A 19,633-nucleotide genomic window follows, 5' to 3' on the forward strand; every position below is an offset into this window, starting at 1 on the left:
TTGACGTAGCAACCCACCACGAAATTTATTTTTTTTTTTTGTATTAAAGTGTATCTTTATTAGCTTTAAATTTATAATCTATACAGTAATTACAGGCAAGGCCAAGGTGCCAGCTTGAACACTTGCCAAAAGAAAGAGAAGAAAAGAGTTACTATGGTCTTGACGGACCATGTTGATAGCAGCAGAAGCTATCCAAGGCTCCTCGTCTATGACGCATCGCCAATGATACTTCCAAAGTGTACTGTAAGCAGCACCAAGAGCAATCAGAACATCCTCATCGATCACCAACAAATCCGAACCACTACAAAAGGTAGTCAGCGCCAACCAAATAGAAGAAGCAGAGGGGAGTAGCTCTTGAAGTGACAACAAGAGACTACATCCTGCCAGAAAAATGACTTGACATGGCAACCCACCACGAAATGGTAAAGGTCCTCTGTAGCAAAACCACAAAGAGCACAAGCAGGAGACAGAACTTTTGTAGGCATAATCTTATGACACCACGAGCGGTGCGGGACACGGTCATGTAGCAATCGCCACCAAGGTGTGAAAGCCTTTGCAGGCATTTCCAGGGACCAGAAAAGACGCCACAAAGCAGGAGACAGCAACAAATGGGCAGGCAACTTCAAGGAGGACCCATACGAGAGGTAATGGTACCCTTTGCAGGGTGCCAATACCTTCGCAAAGCACCAAGAGAGAGACGAGCAACCGGAGCAGCAGAACGAGACGAGTTGGAGACAGTCCAATGTGTACAATCTGGCATCCAAGAGGTAGCACCATCAGAACGGGGGCATAGCAAAATAGTCCTGCTTTGAGACAAGACTATCTTACTATCCATGACAGGCGGGAATACCAGAGAGACAGGACCACGATCACGGTTCAAGGCAAGAAAAACAGGGCCGCAAAACACGAGATGACCAAGCAAGATGAGAGGTGACACCATCAACTATACCTAGATCAGGTTGCCAGAAAGAGACATCCGACACCAAGAAACGAGGATCAAGAGATGATGGATCACGAGGAGGACGAACAGAAGGCACCAGTACTGAGTACAGAACACAAGGGAAGATCAAAGAAACCACCTAGCAGACCAACCAGAGGAAGGAACTAGCTTTGGCAATCTCAACAGAAGCTTTCCAAGATGTGTTAGAGCAGGCACAGAAGACACACGAGACTGGTAAAGACCAGGAAAACAAAACCACGGCAAGATGGACTTATGACCAGTGTAAACTTGAAAAGCATACACCAACCAAGAGGAGACAAATCACTGGGAGAGGGTGGACGCAACAAACGTTGCAAATAGACAAGATGCAAAGCTAAGCTTTGATCTGCTATATCCACGAGACCAACACCACCAAACTTGCGGGGGAGACACAAAAGTAGACCAAGCAACACCAGGGCGAAAGGACACCAGATACTCACGGACCACCGTAGTGAGAGACTTCAACCACGACGCAGTAGTAGCACCACCAGGAACAACACGCAACAAATGATATACCTTTGACAACAGTAACGAGTTAGCCACTAGTCCTGCTCCCCTAATGGAGAGATTCCTTTGTTTCAACAAGTTACTGTGTCGCTGGACCTTCACCAAGACACCATCAAGATAGTCTTGAAGTTGACTTTCAGTATGATACAAGGGATAACCCAAGTAACGTACTGCACCACGAGAGTGAGCGTCATGCCACTGGAGACCAGTAGAATCAGCCAAAGCAACCCAAGCAGAGTGTGACACACAGACAACGACACCAACACTGTCTTGCTGATATTGACTTTCGCATTAGATGCTCGGCCATACAGATCAAGAACAGACAACAACACAGACCACTCTTCTGGCGAAGACAAAAACACCTCAAGATCATCCGCATAGCTTAGAATCTTGACAGGAGGAGGAGCAACAGAGCCACTGACAAAGTCCAAAGTCCAATTCCGGGAACCAGTACCATGATCCACACGAACTTCAACCGGTGAAGGCTTCCATTTACGTGGGATATTAACAGGAGACAGAGTAACACCAGAAAGACCAGGACAAGCAAGGAGAGAACGAAGCAAAGGCTCAAATGCCAGATTGAATAGCAATGGAGACAGAGGATCACCTTGACGAAGACCTCGCAATTGAGGTACAGGAGGCACCAAGCCAACCATTGATAGACACTGAAATCTTGGTTCCAAAGAACAAAGAAGACAGACAAGACACCAACTCACCAGGAAAACCAAACCGGAGCAACACACGACAAAGATATTCAGGATGAACCCGATCATACGCCTTCTCTTGATCCAACAAAACAGCCACTTGAGGTAAATCAGGAGCAACAACACGCAAGTGAGACATCAACAACTGATTTAACCAGCCATTGTCAGAGATCAGACGATGAGGGAGAAAACCAGTTTGATAAGGGTTGATTAACTTTGGCAACACTTTGTTCATACGATTAGCAATGAGCTTTGTAAATAACTTGGCATCACTGTTAATTAAGGACAAAGGTCTCCAGTTAACCAACAACTGAGGGTCACCCTTCTTGAACAATAAGACCATACGAGTTTGTTGCCACGAAGGAGGAAACACACCAGAAAAAGCTGCACCCAACACATCCACAAGCAAGTCAAGAAAATCAGTAGAAACACCAGCAAGATATTGATACAATTCAAAAGGCAAACCGTCAAGACCAGGACTTTTAGACTTGAGAGCATGAGTGAGCAGAGACAACAAAACATCGCGAGTTGGAAGTTCCATTAGCATATCACCATCCAAAGATGATAGACGTACATCAGTTGGAACATTCCCCAGGAGAGTATCGATAGCTTCAGCATCGACAGCATCAGGGGTATATAGCCTTTTGATAAAAACCTTGTGCCTCCCTGTTGATAGCTGCTGCTTCCACCAAGATATCCCCAGTAGTAGAGCACTTTAAGGATTGAATTGTCTGTTTGAGACTCTCGCACCTTGATCGAACGATAGAAATACTTGTTGCTACGTTCTCCCTGTTCTAACCAACGAGTGGCAGAGCGAAGCATATTCTGACTAGTCTCTTTCTGTATCTGATCCTCAATCAAAACTTCTAGTTGCCTGACCTGCTGTTCAGCATCACCTGAAGCAGTAGACACTCTATCAGTTTGACCAATAGCATTCCTAGTCTCAACACCCGATACAGACGTCGACAAAGCCCTAATACGTTCCAGTTGAAGCGTAAAAACTTTGTTCTTGAATCGTGCTTTCATGCTTCTAGTGTACTTTTGTGCACAGCACTTTAGTAACAACTTGAAGGATTCCCATCTAGCCACCGTGCTTTCAGAGTCACCACTACTACCTTGACTAGTATTGACACCCTTAGACCCACCACCAACAGCACCAGAGAAGAACAATGACACCGTGGCATTCAACAACGCAACAAATTCCTTATCATCAAGCAGAGTTGGATTGAACCGCCAACTACCAGGACCAATACTAGCTGTCGCAGGTAACATTTCAACAGTCAAAAGAGAGTGATCCGTCCACCTACTAGGCATATATAGTAACTGACTATTAGTCAAACGAGGAGCAAGAGAAGAGTGACCAAAGATGTAATCAATACAAGTATTGCTCTTTGGAAACGTGGCTAAACCATCCGGATGACAATTGACAAAGTGAGTACGCAACCAGTGAACAAAAGGAGCGACATCGGCTTGACGAGAAGTAGACAAAGAGTGCAAGTGAATGTTGAAATCACCCATAACCATCCAAGGTGTGTTGAACACATCAGACCAAACAGAAAGAGAGAGAAAATCAGAGATAAATGAAGGACGGTCAGAAGACTGCGCTGGACCATAGACGTTGGCCACTTTGCACAAAACATTGCTTGAGGCATCTACGACAGATGCAACAAGACAACGTTCATCCAACAATACCTCCGTATCCACCAAAGAATAACGAGAATTGAGACATATAATAGCACAGTGCTTGGACACAACGAGAGAACAATTAGGAAAAGCAAAAGAAAAGGAACGGACTTGAGATTCAGTGAGAGTAGATTGAGAGCGGAAATGAGATACCTCTTGCAAGCAAAGGATATCCAGATGGAGAGAGGAGGAGCGAAGATAAGATGAAAACTCTTTGAGATTTGTAGGATTAGACTGCATGAACAAGCTACGCGTGTTCAAGGAGCCAATCTTGATGCCTAATTTTGTACTCATTGAGCCCTACGGGCGTCTTGCTTAGTCTTGAGAGGCGCACGGCCATTAGTCTTGCTATTCTTGACAACACCAGAAACACCACCAGAAACACCACCAGAAACACCACCGAAAGCAACACCAGAAGCAACACCAGACTTGTTACCCTTAGCACCAGTACCAGAAGAGACACCACCAGAGTTACCCAGCTTGTTATCGCCTTTTACACCAGCACCAGTAGTACCTTTCAGGTTTGCATTGAACTCCATTCTTTTGCGCTGAGCAAGATCCTTCAACTTGGTCAAATTCAACATCTCCTCAGGCGAGTCAATGTTCATATTCACAGCCACCTCAGCAGACGCATACTTGGAGTAGGCAGAACCACGCACGGTATCCAGCTTCTTGGGAGCTCCAGCAAGCACAATCTTGTCGTCCTCCATGTCCTCATCCTCATTCATACTTACCTGGTGGTTATCTTCACTCAGAAGATCCAAATCCTCGTTACCAGTGGACTCATCATTTTCAGATTCGTCAACACTTTCACCCTGAAGAGATTCATCCTCGACTACACGATAATCGAGTTCTTCTTCTTCTACCTTCTCCACCTCCTTACCTACGCCTAATTTTTCCTTCTCAATATATTCCATCAATTCCACAGTGTTCTTACGAGCCAGAGTGACATCCTCAGAATCCTCAGAATGATGGTGAACTTTGTGCTTCTTGGTGAAATTTGCAGACTGAACCTCCTTTTCAGGGCAAAAACGCAACATGTGCCCTTGCTTATTGCACCTAAAGCAACGACGTCTAGCCAATTCAGGACATTTGGCGCGAACATGACCGCTGTGTTGACAGAAATGACAAACAGGTGGAGCACCTTGATAAGTCGCTGGCACAAAACAATCAAATTCGCTCAGATAGAGCATTCTATCTAGGGGCTTGGCCTCCTGCCACTCATCCCCTACCTGAAATCCAACAGAAGTATCCAAAATCACCGAAAGTTTACCCTCAAAGTAACCACGGTGAGTAAACTTCTTCACTTGCAGTACCTTACCAAAGTACGACAAGGACTCCATAAGATCCGACAAAAAAGTGGTCTTGTCCACCATACGCATAAGTGTAAACCGCACATGCTTGACATCCCCAAATTCAGCACTTTCCTTGGAGGTAGACGCTTTGTACACTACACCTTGTACTGTCACCCCTTCACGCATAGCCACTTGTGCATGCTCCACCTGAGCAAACCTGGCTTCAATCAGCAGAGAACCATCAGCACGAGAATCATACAAACTAAGAGGTCGAAATTCCACGTCAGGTGAGATTTGGTCTTGAATCATTTTGTAAGCGGCAACACGATCAGGAAACAAAGTTTTCTGAAACGTGAACAGAACAGAACCAGAAGAAAGGGATTGCTGAATAATCGCCATAGCCTTGCTTGCCAAAATTTGACCCTTCAGGTCATCATCTTCATAGAGAACAGTACCCACCAATGGTACATCAGTTGGATTGTCCAATCGTCGCTTGTTGGGCTGGAGAAATCGACCCACCTTTTGACGTGAAGCTCTTTGAGCCCAAGTCAATTCAGATTGGGAAGACATGGAGTGTAACAGACCGTAGAGTGTAACTTGTAATCTAGAGTGTAACTAAGTCGCGTTGTTGAAAAAGTAGTGAAAAAGACGAATTCGACGAAAAATGGTTGAATCGATCTGAAATCAAGATATGTTGTAGAGCTGAAATGGATGTATCTAAATATACTTGGATGCAAGATGGATGTATCCTAGTTGTCGAGATATCGTTGTTCAAAGATGGCGTAATCGAAAACTTATAAAAAGTGATGAATACGCGAAAGAGCTGTAAAAAAAATAGTGAAAATGTTGAATTCGTCGAAAAAATTGCTGAATCGATCTGAAATCAAGATATGTTGTAGAGCTAAAATGGATGTATCTAAATATACTTGGATGCAAGATGGATGTATCCTAGTTGTTGAGATATCGTCGTTCAAAGTTGGCAAAAACAAAAACTTTTTGAAAAGTGATGTATAAGCGAAAGAGCCTACTGTAGACCCACCACGAAATGGTACAGGTTCTCTGTAGAGAAACCACAAAGAGCACAAGCAGGAGACAGAACTTTTGTAGGCATAATCTTATGGCACCACGAACGGTGCGGAACACGGTCATGTAGCAATCGCCACGCTTATTGCACCTAAAGCAACGACGTCTAGGCAATTCAGGACAGAAAGAGCCTTGCCTAGTATAAGCCCGCCCTGGCAAAAACAAAAACTTTTTCCTGCGAAAGAGCCGCAAAAAAAAACCAAAGACTGTACAACCTATTCGTTACACCAAAATATAATCGCACAAAAACACCTATACCATTTTGTTTACAAATATAAAATTATAATTTATAAAATTAAATTAACTATATTATATATAAAAAATTAATCAAACGTTAGAAATATTATTAAAATATACTTTATGCAATAAATTTTATATAAAACTATGTAAATATATTCAATGTATTATATAATTTATATTACATTTCTTAAATAAATTTATAATTAAGATTTTTTTATTAATTAATAATTACAATAAAAAGTTTAAAAATTATACTGTTTAAATACACTTTATTTTTTGTAAAATATAATATTTTTAAATAATTATTAGTATATTTAAATCAAAGAAATTATTTAAGTATAAAATAAAAAAATTTTTAATAATAATATTTATATTTATTTTGTTTAGCAATAACGTAATATCTAAATTTTTCTCATAGATGGCATGCTAACGAATAGGTTCTCTTGGTCTACAGTAAAGTTTGAAACATTTTCGCTTATATATCACTTTTCAAGATAAGTTACACGGGGGCTCTTTCAAGGCTCTTTCGCTTATACATCACTTTTCAAAAAGTTTTTGTTTTTGCCAACTTTGAACGACGATATCTCAACAACTAGGATACATCCATCTTGCATCCAAGTATATTTAGATACATCCATTTCAGCTCTACAACATATCTTGATTTCAGATCGATTCAGCAATTTTTCGACGAATTCAACATTTTCACTATTTTTTTTTACAAAGGTCAACAAAAGTTACACTCCAGTTACAAGTTACACTCTATGTCAGTCAATTCTGAAATGACTTGGGCTGAACGTGCATCTCGTGGTTCTACTATGAGGTTCTATCAGCCATCCAAGAGGCGTTCGGTGGAGGCCGCCGCTTCTTCTTACCCTTTGGTGGGTTCTGTGATGTTTGAGGATGATGATTTGAAGAGTCAAATCTTAGCTAGTAAGGCAATGGCGATTGTGCAGCAGGCACTTACTTCTGGTTCAGTTCTCTTTTCTTTCCGTAAGGGTTTGTTTGGTGATCGTGTGGATGCGTACAAGGTAATTCAAACCCAGGTGTCTTCTCTGGTGGAATTTCGTCCTTTAAGTGTCTACGATGAAAAGAACGATGGTTCTTTGCTTATTGAAGCCAAGTTCGAGGAGGTGGATGATGCGAACAAGGCTATGACAACTGGTGTTAACGTGAATGGCATGGTGTACAAGGCTGTTCACGCCAAGGAATGCAAGGAGTTTGGTGATTTGAAGTTTGTCCAGTTTACTTTGATGCGCATCGTCAAAGAACCCACTTTTTTGCATGATTTGATCAAGTCTTTGTCGTTTTATGGTCGTGTCCTGCAGGTGAAGAAGTTCACTCGTGGTGGTTTCTTTGAGGGCAAGTTTTCGGTGATGGTGGATACCTCGGTGGGATATCAGGTAGAGGGTGGTGAGTGGCAGGAGGCTCAACCTCTAGATAGAATGCTCTATCTCAGCGAGTTTGATTTCTTTGTCGCAGCGACATATAAGGGTGCTCCTCCTGTTTGTCATTTCTGTCGTCATAGTGGTCATGTCCGCGCTAAATGTCCTGAGTTGCTCCAGCGTAGATGTTATGGATGTGGAAAGCATGGTCACATGTTGCGTTTTTGTCCTAATAAGGAGGATCAATCTGGTGCCAAGAAGCAAAAGGTGGATCATCAACTGAAGGATTCGGAGGAGGTCACTGAGGCACGTCGACAGACGGTGCATTTGATGGATTTCGTTGCTAAGGCAAAGCTAGGAGCAGGTAGGGAAGTGGAAGAGAAAGTCGAAGAAGAAGAACTCGAGTCTGTAGTAGACGAAGAGGAAGAATCTCTTCAGGGTGTTGTTGATGGTGTTGACGCGTCTGAAAATGACAAGTCCACTAAAAGTGATAATTTGGAGGTGCAAATGGAGGATCTTCAAGGTGAAGATCATCAGGATAAGTTACACGGAGATGATGCTATGGAAGAAGATGATGAGATCGTGCTTGCTGGTAGTGGTGTCAAGAAGCTTCCTGATGTGCGTGGCTCTGCATTCTCGAAATACGCTTCTAATGAGGTGGCTCTTACTATGAATGTTGACTCTCCAGAGGAGATGATGGGTTTGTCTAAGCTCAAGGAGGCCTCTCAGAGGAAGCGAATGGAATTGAATGCCAATTTGAAGGCTGTGAATGGTGCTGGTGTTGCTTCTGGTACTGGTGTTGGTGTTCTTGGTAACAAGTCTGCTGGTGCTGTTGGTGTCAAGAATAGCAAGAACAATGGCAAATTGCCTCTCAAGACTAAGCAAGACGCCCGTAGGGCTCAATGAGTACAAAATTAGGCATCAAGATTGGCTCCTTGAACACGCGTAGCTTGTTCATGCAGTCTAATCCTACAAATTTCAAAGAGTTTTCATCTTATCTTCGCTCCTCCTCTCTCCATCTGGATATCCTTTGCTTGCAAGAGGTATCTCATTTCCGCTCTCAATCTACTCTCACTGAATCTCAAGTCCGTTCCTTTTCTTTTGCTTTTCCTAATTGTTCTCTCGTTGTGTCCAAGCACTGTGCTATTATATGTCTCAATTCTCGCTATTCTTTGGTGGATACGGAGGTATTGTTGGATGAACGTTGTCTTGTTGCATCTGTCGTAGATGCCTCAAGCAATGTTTTGTGCAAAGTGGCCAACATCTATGGTCCAGCGCAGTCTTCTGACCGTCCTTCATTTATCTCTGATTTTCTCTCTCTTTCTCTTTGGTCTGATGTGTTCAACACACCTTGGATGGTTATGGGTGATTTCAACATTCACTTGCACTCTTTGCCTACTTCTCGTCAAGCCGATGTCGCTCCTTTTGTTCACTGGTTGCGTACTCACTTTGTCAATTGTCATCCGGATGGTTTAGCTACGTTTCCAAAGAGCAATACTTGTATTGATTACATCTTTGGTCACTCTTCTCTTGCTCCTCGTTTGACTAATAGTCAGTTACTATATATGCCCAGTAGGTGGACGGATCACTCTCTTTTGACTGTTGAAATGTTGCCTGCGACAGCTAGTATTGGTCCTGGTAGTTGGCGGTTTAATCCAACTCTGCTTGATGATAAGGAATTTGTTGCGTTGTTGAATGCCACGGTGTCATTGTTCTTCTCTGGTGCTGTTGGTGGTGGGTCTAAGGGTGTCAATACTAGTCAAGGTGGTAGTGGTGACCCTGAAAGCACGGTGGCTAGATGGGAATCCTTCAAGTTGTTACTAAAGTGCTGTGCACAAAAGTACACTAGAAGCATGAAAGCACGATTCAAGAACAAAGTTTTTACGCTTCAACTGGAACGTATTAGGGCTCTGTCAACGTCTGTATCAGGTGTTGAGACTAGGAATGCTATTGATCAAACTGACAGAGTGTCTACTGCTACAGGTGATGCTGAGCAGCAGGTCAGGCAACTAGAAGTTTTGATTGAGAATCAGATACAGAAAGAGACTAGTCAGAATATGCTTCGCTCTGCCACTCGTTGGTTAGAACAGGGAGAACGTAGCAACAAGTATTTCTATCGTTCGATCAAGGTGCGAGAGTCTCAACAGACAATTCAATCCTTAAAGTGCTCTACTACTGGAGATATCTTGGTGGAAGCAGCAGCTATCAACAGGGAGGCACAAGGTTTTTACCAAAGGCTATATACCCCTGATGCTGTCGATGCTGAAGCTATCGATACTCTCCTGGGGAATGTTCCAACTGATGTACGTCTATCATCTTTGGATGGTGATATGCTAATGGAACTTCCAACTCGCGAGGTTTTGTTGTCTCTGCTCACTCATGCTCCCAAGTCTAAAAGTCCTGGTCTTGACGGTTTGCCTTTTGAATTATATCAATATCTTGCTGGTGTTTCAACTGATTTTCTTGACTTGCTTGTGGATGTGTTGGGTGCAGCTTTTTCTGGTGTGTTTCCTCCTTCGTGGCAGCAAACTCGTATGGTCTTATTGTTCAAGAAGGGTGACCCTCAGTTGTTGGTTAACTGGAGACCTTTGTCCTTAATTAACAGTGATGCCAAGTTATTTACAAAGCTCATTGCTAATCGTATGAACAAAGTGTTGCCAAAGTTAATCAACCCTTATCAAACTGGTTTTCTCCCTCATCGTCTGATCTCTGACAATGGCTGGTTAAATCAGTTGTTGATGTCTCACTTGCGTGTTGTTGCTCCTGATTTACCTCAAGTGGCTGTTTTGTTGGATCAAGAGAAGGCGTATGATCGGGTTCATCCCGAGTATCTTTGTCGTGTGTTGCTCCGGTTTGGTTTCCCTGGTGAGTTGGTGTCTTGTCTGTCTTCTTTGTTCTTTGGAACCAAGATTTCAGTGTCTATCAATGGTTGGCTTGGTGCTCCTGTACCTCAGTTGCGAGGTCTTCGTCAAGGTGATCCTCTCTCTCCATTGCTATTCAATCTGGCATTTGAGCCTTTGCTTCGTTCTCTTCTTGCTTGTCCTGGTCTCTCTGGTGTTACTCTGTCTCCTGTTGATATCCCACGTAAATGGAAGCCTTCACCGGTTGAAGTTCGTGTGGATCATGGTACTGGTGCCCGGAATTGGACTTTGGACTTTGTTAGTGGCTCTGTTGCTCCTCCTCCTGTCAAGATTCTGAGCTATGCGGATGATCTTGAGGTGTTTTTGTCTTCGCCAGAAGAGTGGTCTGTGTTGTTGTCTGTTCTTGATCTGTATGGCCGAGCATCTAATGCGAAAGTCAATATCAGCAAGACAGTGTTGGTGTCGTTGTCTGGTGTGTCTCACTCTGCTTGGGTTGCTTTGGCTGATTCTACTGGTCTCCAGTGGCATGACGCTCACTCTCGTGGTGCAGTACGTTACTTGGGTTATCCCTTGTATCATACTGAAAGTCAACTTCAAGACTATCTTGATGGTGTCTTGGTGAAGGTCCAGCGACACAGTAACTTGTTGAAACAAAGGAATCTCTCCATTAGGGGAGCAGGACTAGTGGCTAACTCGTTACTGTTGTCAAAGGTATATCATTTGTTGCGTGTTGTTCCTGGTGGTGGTGTAACTGCGTCGTGGTTGAAGTTGCTCACAAAGGTGGTTCGTGAGTATCTGGTGTCTTTTCGCCCCGGTGTTGCCTGGTCTACTTTGTGTCTTCCTCGCAAATTTGGTGGTGTTGGTCTCGTGGATATAGCAGATCAAAGCTTAGCTTTGCATCTTGTCTATTTGCAACGTTTGTTGCGTCCACCCTCTCCCAGTGATTTTGTCTCCTCTTGGTTGGTGTATGCTTTTCAAGTTTACACTGGTCATAAGTCCATCTTGCCGTGGTTTTGTTTTCCTGGTCTTTACCAGTCTCGTGTGTCTTCTGTGCCTGCTCTAACACATCTCGGAAAGCTTCTGTTGAGATTGCCAAAGTTAGTTCCTTCCTCTGGTTGGTCTGCTAGGTGGTTTCTTGATCTTCCCTTGTGTTCTGTACTCAGTACTGTGCCTTCTGTTCGTCCTCCTCGTGATCCATCATCTCTTGATCCTCGTTTCTTAGTGTCGGATGTCTCTTTCTGGCAACCTGATCTAGGTATAGTTGATGGTGTCACTTCCCATCTTGCTTGGTCATCTCGTGTTTTGCGCCCTGTTTTTCTTGCCTTGAACCGTGATCGTGGTCCTGTCTCTCTGGTATTCCCGCCTGTCATGGATAGTAAGATAGTCTTGTCTCAAGCAGACTATTTTACTATGCCCCGTTCTGATGGTGCTACCTCTTGGATGCCAGATTGTACTCATTGGACTGTCTCCAACTCGTCTCGTTCTGCTGCTCCGGTTGCTCGTCTCTCTCTTGGTGCTTTGCGAAGGTATTGGCACCCTGCAAAGGGTACCATTACCTCTCGTATGGGTCCTCCCTTGAAGTTGCCTGCCCATTTGTTGATATCTCCTGCTTTGTGGCGTCTTTTCTGGTCCCTGGAAATGCCTGCAAAGGCTTTCACACCTTGGTGGCGATTGCTACATGACCGTGTCCCGCACCGTTCGTGGTGCCATAGGATTATGCCTACAAAAGTTCTGTCTCCTGCTTGTGCTCTTTGTGGTTTTGCTACAGAGGACCTTTACCATTTCGTGGTGGGTTGCCATATCAAGTCATTTTTCTGGCAGGATGTAGTCTCTTTGTTGTCACTTCAAGAGCTACTCCCCTCTGCTTCTTCTATTTGGTTGGCGCTGACTACCTTTTGTAGTGGTTCAGATTTGTTGGTGATCGATGAGGATGTTCTGATTGCTCTTGGTGCTGCTTACAGTACACTTTGGAAGTATCATTGGCGATGCGTCATAGACGAGGAGCCTTGGATAGCTTCTGCTGCTATCAACATGGTCCGTCAAGACCATGGTACACTCTTTTCTTCTCTTTCTTTGGCAAGTGTTCAAGCTGGCACCTTGGCCTTGCCTATAATTACTGTATAGACTATAAATTTCAAAGCTAATAAAGATACACTTTAATACAAAAAAAAAAAAAAGATAAGTTACACGGAGATAGTCTGCTCTTTCGCGTATTCATCACTTTTTATAAGTTTTCGATTACGCCATCTTTTGCTCTTTCGCGTATTCATCACTTTTTATAAGTTTTCGATTACGCCATCTTTGAACAACGATATCTCGACAACTAGGATACATCCATCTTGCATCCAAGTATATTTAGATACATCCATTTCAGCTCTACAACATATCTTGATTTCAGATCGATTCAACCATTTTTCGTCGAATTCGTCTTTTTCACTACTTTTTCAACAACGCGACTTAGTTACACTCTAGATTACAAGTTACACTCTACGTCTGTTACACTCCATGTCTTCCCAATCTGAATTGACTTGGGCTCAAAGAGCTTCACGTCAAAAGGTGGGTCGATTTCTCCAGCCCAACAAGCGACGATTGGACAATCCAACTGATGTACCATTGGTGGGTACTGTTCTCTATGAAGATGATGACCTGAAGGGTCAAATTTTGGCAAGCAAGGCTATGGCGATTATTCAGCAATCCCTTTCTTCTGGTTCTGTTCTGTTCACGTTTCAGAAAACTTTGTTTCCTGATCGTGTTGCCGCTTACAAAATGATTCAAGACCAAATCTCACCTGACGTGGAATTTCGACCTCTTAGTTTGTATGATTCTCGTGCTGATGGTTCTCTGCTGATTGAAGCCAGGTTTGCTCAGGTGGAGCATGCACAAGTGGCTATGCGTGAAGGGGTGACAGTACAAGGTGTAGTGTACAAAGCGTCTACCTCCAAGGAAAGTGCTGAATTTGGGGATGTCAAGCATGTGCGGTTTACACTTATGCGTATGGTGGACAAGACCACTTTTTTGTCGGATCTTATGGAGTCCTTGTCGTACTTTGGTAAGGTACTGCAAGTGAAGAAGTTTACTCACCGTGGTTACTTTGAGGGTAAACTTTCGGTGATTTTGGATACTTCTGTTGGATTTCAGGTAGGGGATGAGTGGCAGGAGGCCAAGCCCCTAGATAGAATGCTCTATCTGAGCGAATTTGATTGTTTTGTGCCAGCGACTTATCAAGGTGCTCCACCTGTTTGTCATTTCTGTCAACACAGCGGTCATGTTCGCGCCAAATGTCCTGAATTGGCTAGACGTCGTTGCTTTAGGTGCAATAAGCAAGGGCACATGTTGCGTTTTTGCCCTGAAAAGGAGGTTCAGTCTGCAAATTTCACCAAGAAGCACAAAGTTCACCATCATTCTGAGGATTCTGAGGATGTCACTCTGGCTCGTAAGAACACTGTGGAATTGATGGAATATATTGAGAAGGAAAAATTAGGCGTAGGTAAGGAGGTGGAGAAGGTAGAAGAAGAAGAACTCGATTATCGTGTAGTCGAGGATGAATCTCTTCAGGGTGAAAGTGTTGACGAATCTGAAAATGATGAGTCCACTGGTAACGAGGATTTGGATCTTCTGAGTGAAGATAACCACCAGGTAAGTATGAATGAGGATGAGGACATGGAGGACGACAAGATTGTGCTTGCTGGAGCTCCCAAGAAGCTGGATACCGTGCGTGGTTCTGCCTACTCCAAGTATGCGTCTGCTGAGGTGGCTGTGAATATGAACATTGACTCGCCTGAGGAGATGTTGAATTTGACCAAGTTGAAGGATCTTGCTCAGCGCAAAAGAATGGAGTTCAATGCAAACCTGAAAGGTACTACTGGTGCTGGTGTAAAAGGCGATAACAAGCTGGGTAACTCTGGTGGTGTCTCTTCTGGTACTGGTGCTAAGGGTAACAAGTCTGGTGTTGCTTCTGGTGTTGCTTTCGGTGGTGTTTCTGGTGGTGTTTCTGGTGGTGTTTCTGGTGTTGTCAAGAATAGCAAGACTAATGGCCGTGCGCCTCTCAAGACTAAGCAAGACGCCCGTAGGGCTCAATGAGTACAAAATTAGGCATCAAGATTGGCTCCTTGAACACGCGTAGCTTGTTCATGCAGTCTAATCCTACAAATCTCAAAGAGTTTTCATCTTATCTTCGCTCCTCCTCTCTCCATCTGGATATCCTTTGCTTGCAAGAGGTATCTCATTTCCGCTCTCAATCTACTCTCACTGAATCTCAAGTCCGTTCCTTTTCTTTTGCTTTTCCTAATTGTTCTCTCGTTGTGTCCAAGCACTGTGCTATTATATGTCTCAATTCTCGTTATTCTTTGGTGGATACGGAGGTATTGTTGGATGAACGTTGTCTTGTTGCATCTGTCGTAGATGCCTCAAGCAATGTTTTGTGCAAAGTGGCCAACGTCTATGGTCCAGCGCAGTCTTCTGACCGTCCTTCATTTATCTCTGATTTTCTCTCTCTTTCTGTTTGGTCTGATGTGTTCAACACACCTTGGATGGTTATGGGTGATTTCAACATTCACTTGCACTCTTTGTCTACTTCTCGTCAAGCCGATGTCGCTCCTTTTGTTCACTGGTTGCGTACTCACTTTGTCAATTGTCATCCGGATGGTTTAGCCACGTTTCCAAAGAGCAATACTTGTATTGATTACATCTTTGGTCACTCTTCTCTTGCTCCTCGTTTGACTAATAGTCAGTTACTATATATGCCTAGTAGGTGGACGGATCACTCTCTTTTGACTGTTGAAATGTTACCTGCGACAGCTAGTATTGGTCCTGGTAGTTGGCGGTTCAATCCAACTCTGCTTGATGATAAGGAATTTGTTGCGTTGTTGAATGCCACGGTGTCATTGTTCTTCTCTGGTGCTGTTGGTGGTGGGTCTAAGGGTGTCAATACTAGTCAAGGTAGTAGTGGTGACTCTGAAAGCACGGTGGCTAGATGGGAATCCTTCAAGTTGTTACTAAAGTGCTGTGCACAAAAGTACACTAGAAGCATGAAAGCACGATTCAAGAACAAAGTTTTTACGCTTCAACTGGAACGTATTAGGGCTCTGTCGACGTCTGTATCGGGTGTTGAGACTAGGAATGCTATTGGTCAAACTGATAGAGTGTCTACTGCTTCAGGTGATGCTGAACAGCAGGTCAGGCAACTAGAAGTTTTGATTGAGGATCAGATACAGAAAGAGACTAGTCAGAATATGCTTCGCTCTGCCACTCGTTGGTTAGAACAGGGAGAACGTAGCAACAAGTATTTCTATCGTTCGATCAAGGTGCGAGAGTCTCAACAGACAATTCAATCCTTAAAGTGCTCTACTACTGGGGATATCTTGGTGGAAGCAGCAGCTATCAACAGGGAGGCACAAGGTTTTTATCAAAGGCTATATACCCCTGATGCTGTCGATGCTGAAGCTATCGATACTCTCCTGGGGAATGTTCCAACTGATGTACGTCTATCATCTTTGGATGGTGATATGCTAATGGAACTTCCAACTCGCGATGTTTTGTTGTCTCTGCTCACTCATGCTCCCAAGTCTAAAAGTCCTGGTCTTGACGGTTTGCCTTTTGAATTGTATCAATATCTTGCTGGTGTTTCTACTGATTTTCTTGACTTGCTTGTGGATGTGTTGGGTGCAGCTTTTTCTGGTGTGTTTCCTCCTTCGTGGCAACAAACTCGTATGGTCTTATTGTTCAAGAAGGGTGACCCTCAGTTGTTGGTTAACTGGAGACCTTTGTCCTTAATTAACAGTGATGCCAAGTTATTTACAAAGCTCATTGCTAATCGTATGAACAAAGTGTTGCCAAAGTTAATCAACCCTTATCAAACTGGTTTTCTCCCTCATCGTCTGATCTCTGACAATGGCTGGTTAAATCAGTTGTTGATGTCTCACTTGCGTGTTGTTGCTCCTGATTTACCTCAAGTGGCTGTTTTGTTGGATCAAGAGAAGGCGTATGATCGGGTTCATCCTGAATATCTTTGTCGTGTGTTGCTCCGGTTTGGTTTTCCTGGTGAGTTGGTGTCTTGTCTGTCTTCTTTGTTCTTTGGAACCAAGATTTCAGTGTCTATCAATGGTTGGCTTGGTGCTCCTGTACCTCAATTGCGAGGTCTTCGTCAAGGTGATCCTCTGTCTCCATTGCTATTCAATCTGGCATTTGAGCCTTTGCTTCGTTCTCTCCTTGCTTGTCCTGGTCTTTCTGGTGTTACTCTGTCTCCTGTTAATATCCCACGTAAATGGAAGCCTTCACCGGTTGAAGTTCGTGTGGATCATGGTACTGGTTCCCGGAATTGGACTTTGGACTTTGTCAGTGGCTCTGTTGCTCCTCCTCCTGTCAAGATTCTAAGCTATGCGGATGATCTTGAGGTGTTTTTGTCTTCGCCAGAAGAGTGGTCTGTGTTGTTGTCTGTTCTTGATCTGTATGGCCGAGCATCTAATGCGAAAGTCAATATCAGCAAGACAGTGTTGGTGTCGTTGTCTGGTGTGTCCCACTCTGCTTGGGTTGCTTTGGCTGATTCTACTGGTCTCCAGTGGCATGACGCTCACTCTCGTGGTGCAGTACGTTACTTGGGTTATCCCTTGTATCATACTGAAAGTCAACTTCAAGACTATCTTGATGGTGTCTTGGTGAAGGTCCAGCGACACAGTAACTTGTTGAAACAAAGGAATCTCTCCATTAGGGGAGCAGGACTAGTGGCTAACTCGTTACTGTTGTCAAAGGTATATCATTTGTTGCGTGTTGTTCCTGGTGGTGCTACTACTGCGTCGTGGTTGAAGTCTCTCACTACGGTGGTCCGTGAGTATCTGGTGTCCTTTCGCCCTGGTGTTGCTTGGTCTACTTTGTGTCTCCCCCGCAAGTTTGGTGGTGTTGGTCTCGTGGATATAGCAGATCAAAGCTTAGCTTTGCATCTTGTCTATTTGCAACGTTTGTTGCGTCCACCCTCTCCCAGTGATTTTGTCTCCTCTTGGTTGGTGTATGCTTTTCAAGTTTACACTGGTCATAAGTCCATCTTGCCGTGGTTTTGTTTTCCTGGTCTTTACCAGTCTCGTGTGTCTTCTGTGCCTGCTCTAACACATCTTGGAAAGCTTCTGTTGAGATTGCCAAAGCTAGTTCCTTCCTCTGGTTGGTCTGCTAGGTGGTTTCTTGATCTTCCCTTGTGTTCTGTACTCAGTACTGTGCCTTCTGTTCGTCCTCCTCGTGATCCATCATCTCTTGATCCTCGTTTCTTGGTGTCGGATGTCTCTTTCTGGCAACCTGATCTAGGTATAGTTGATGGTGTCACCTCTCATCTTGCTTGGTCATCTCGTGTTTTGCGCCCTGTTTTTCTTGCCTTGAACCGTGATCGTGGTCCTGTCTCTCTGGTATTCCCGCCTGTCATGGATAGTAAGATAGTCTTGTCTCAAGCAGACTATTTTGCTATGCCCCGTTCTGATGGTGCTACCTCTTGGATGCCAGATTGTACACATTGGACTGTCTCCAACTCGTCTCGTTCTGCTGCTCCGGTTGCTCGTCTCTCTCTTGGTGCTTTGCGAAGGTATTGGCACCCTGCAAAGGGTACCATTACCTCTCGTATGGGTCCTCCCTTGAAGTTGCCTGCCCATTTGTTGCTGTCTCCTGCTTTGTGGCGTCTTTTCTGGTCCCTGGAAATGCCTGCAAAGGCTTTCACACCTTGGTGGCGATTGCTACATGACCGTGTCCCGCACCGCTCGTGGTGTCATAAGATTATGCCTACAAAAGTTCTGTCTCCTGCTTGTGCTCTTTGTGGTTTTGCTACAGAGGACCTTTACCATTTCGTGGTGGGTTGCCATGTCAAGTCATTTTTTCTGGCAGGATGTAGTCTCTTTGTTGTCACTTCAAGAGCTACTCCCCTCTGCTTCTTCTATTTGGTTGGCGCTGACTACCTTTTGTAGTGGTTCGGATTTGTTGGTGATCGATGAGGATGTTCTGATTGCTCTTGGTGCTGCTTACAGTACACTTTGGAAGTATCATTGGCGATGCGTCATAGACGAGGAGCCTTGGATAGCTTCTGCTGCTATCAACATGGTCCGTCAAGACCATAGTACACTCTTTTCTTCTCTTTCTTTGGCAAGTGTTCAAGCTGGCACCTTGGCCTTGCCTGTAATTACTGTATAGATTATAAATTTAAAGCTAATAAAGATACACTTTAATACAAAAAAAAAAAAAACACGGAGATAGTCTCCATTGCTATTCAATCTGGCATTTGAGCCTTTGCTTCGTACTCTCCTTGCTTGTCCTGGTCTTTCTGGTGTTACTCTGTCTCCTGTTAATATCCCACGTAAATGGAAGCCTTCACCGGTTGAAGTTCGTGTGGATCATGGTACTGGTTCCCGGAATTGGACTTTGGACTTTGTCAGTGGCTCTGTTGCTCCTCCTCCTGTCAAGATTTCTAAGCTATGCGGATGATCTTGAGGTGTTTTTGTCTTCGCCAGAAGAGTGGTCTGTGTTGTTGTCTGTTCTTGATCTGTATGGCCGAGCATCTAATGCGAAAGTCAATATCAGCAAGACAGTGTTGGTGTCGTTGTCTGGTGTGTCCCACTCTGCTTGGGTTGCTTTGGCTGATTCTACTGGTCTCCAGTGGCATGGACGCTCACTCTCGTGGTGCAGTACGTTACTTGGGTTATCCCTTGTATCATACTGAAAGTCAACTTCAAGACTATCTTGATGGTGTCTTGGTGAAGGTCCAGCGACACAGTAACTTGTTGAAACAAAGGAATCTCTCCATTAGGGGAGCAGGACTAGTGGCTAACTCGTTACTGTTGTCAAAGGTATATCATTTGTTGCGTGTTGTTCCTGGTGGTGCTTACTACTGCGTTCGTGGTTGAAGTCTCTCACTACGGTGGTCCGTGAGTAT

At 44.1% G+C, this 19,633-nt stretch overlaps 8 protein-coding genes across 8 annotated transcripts; 5 read left to right on the top strand and 3 right to left on the bottom strand.

Moving 5' to 3' along the window:
- Positions 1-622: 622 nt before the first annotated feature.
- Positions 623-940, bottom strand: SPT8 (Transcription factor spt8; the record flags this gene model as incomplete). The annotated part of the gene is made up of 1 exon (XM_064832061.1): positions 623-940. One exon carries the CDS (start codon positions 938-940, stop codon positions 623-625), a length of 318 nt encoding a protein of 105 aa, XP_064687922.1.
- A 321-nt stretch (positions 941-1,261) lies between these two features.
- ATC70_012893 (TFIIE-A_C domain-containing protein) lies at positions 1,262-4,113 on the bottom strand (the record flags this gene model as incomplete). The annotated part of the gene is made up of 4 exons (XM_064832062.1): positions 1,262-1,751; positions 1,823-2,158; positions 2,217-2,669; positions 2,765-4,113. 4 exons carry the CDS (start codon positions 4,111-4,113, stop codon positions 1,262-1,264), a joined length of 2,628 nt encoding a protein of 875 aa, XP_064687923.1.
- A 50-nt stretch (positions 4,114-4,163) lies between these two features.
- On the bottom strand, positions 4,164-5,738 carry RIM20_2 (pH-response regulator protein palA/rim20; the record flags this gene model as incomplete). The annotated part of the gene is made up of 1 exon (XM_064832063.1): positions 4,164-5,738. One exon carries the CDS (start codon positions 5,736-5,738, stop codon positions 4,164-4,166), a length of 1,575 nt encoding a protein of 524 aa, XP_064687924.1.
- A 1,514-nt stretch (positions 5,739-7,252) lies between these two features.
- Positions 7,253-8,779, top strand: ATC70_012895 (uncharacterized protein; the record flags this gene model as incomplete). The annotated part of the gene is made up of 1 exon (XM_064832064.1): positions 7,253-8,779. One exon carries the CDS (start codon positions 7,253-7,255, stop codon positions 8,777-8,779), a length of 1,527 nt encoding a protein of 508 aa, XP_064687925.1.
- Positions 8,780-8,829: 50 nt separating this feature from the next.
- ATC70_012896 (uncharacterized protein) lies at positions 8,830-12,858 on the top strand (the record flags this gene model as incomplete). The annotated part of the gene is made up of 1 exon (XM_064832065.1): positions 8,830-12,858. One exon carries the CDS (start codon positions 8,830-8,832, stop codon positions 12,856-12,858), a length of 4,029 nt encoding a protein of 1,342 aa, XP_064687926.1.
- Positions 12,859-13,239: 381 nt separating this feature from the next.
- Positions 13,240-14,814, top strand: ATC70_012897 (COesterase domain-containing protein; the record flags this gene model as incomplete). The annotated part of the gene is made up of 1 exon (XM_064832066.1): positions 13,240-14,814. The coding sequence occupies one exon, from the start codon at positions 13,240-13,242 to the stop codon at positions 14,812-14,814; it is 1,575 nt and encodes a 524-aa protein (XP_064687927.1).
- A 50-nt stretch (positions 14,815-14,864) lies between these two features.
- Positions 14,865-18,671, top strand: ATC70_012898 (uncharacterized protein; the record flags this gene model as incomplete). Its single annotated transcript, XM_064832067.1, has 1 exon — positions 14,865-18,671. The coding sequence occupies one exon, from the start codon at positions 14,865-14,867 to the stop codon at positions 18,669-18,671; it is 3,807 nt and encodes a 1,268-aa protein (XP_064687928.1).
- Positions 18,672-19,096: 425 nt separating this feature from the next.
- ATC70_012899 (uncharacterized protein) lies at positions 19,097-19,604 on the top strand (the record flags this gene model as incomplete). The annotated part of the gene is made up of 2 exons (XM_064832068.1): positions 19,097-19,385; positions 19,435-19,604. 2 exons carry the CDS (start codon positions 19,097-19,099, stop codon positions 19,602-19,604), a joined length of 459 nt encoding a protein of 152 aa, XP_064687929.1.
- Between the last annotated feature and the right edge of the window lie 29 nt (positions 19,605-19,633).

The sequence above is a fragment of the Mucor velutinosus genome, assembly GCF_035048745.1.
Source record: "Mucor velutinosus strain NIH1002 chromosome Unknown tig00001570, whole genome shotgun sequence".
Taxonomy (NCBI): Eukaryota; Fungi; Mucoromycota; class Mucoromycetes; order Mucorales; family Mucoraceae; genus Mucor; species Mucor velutinosus.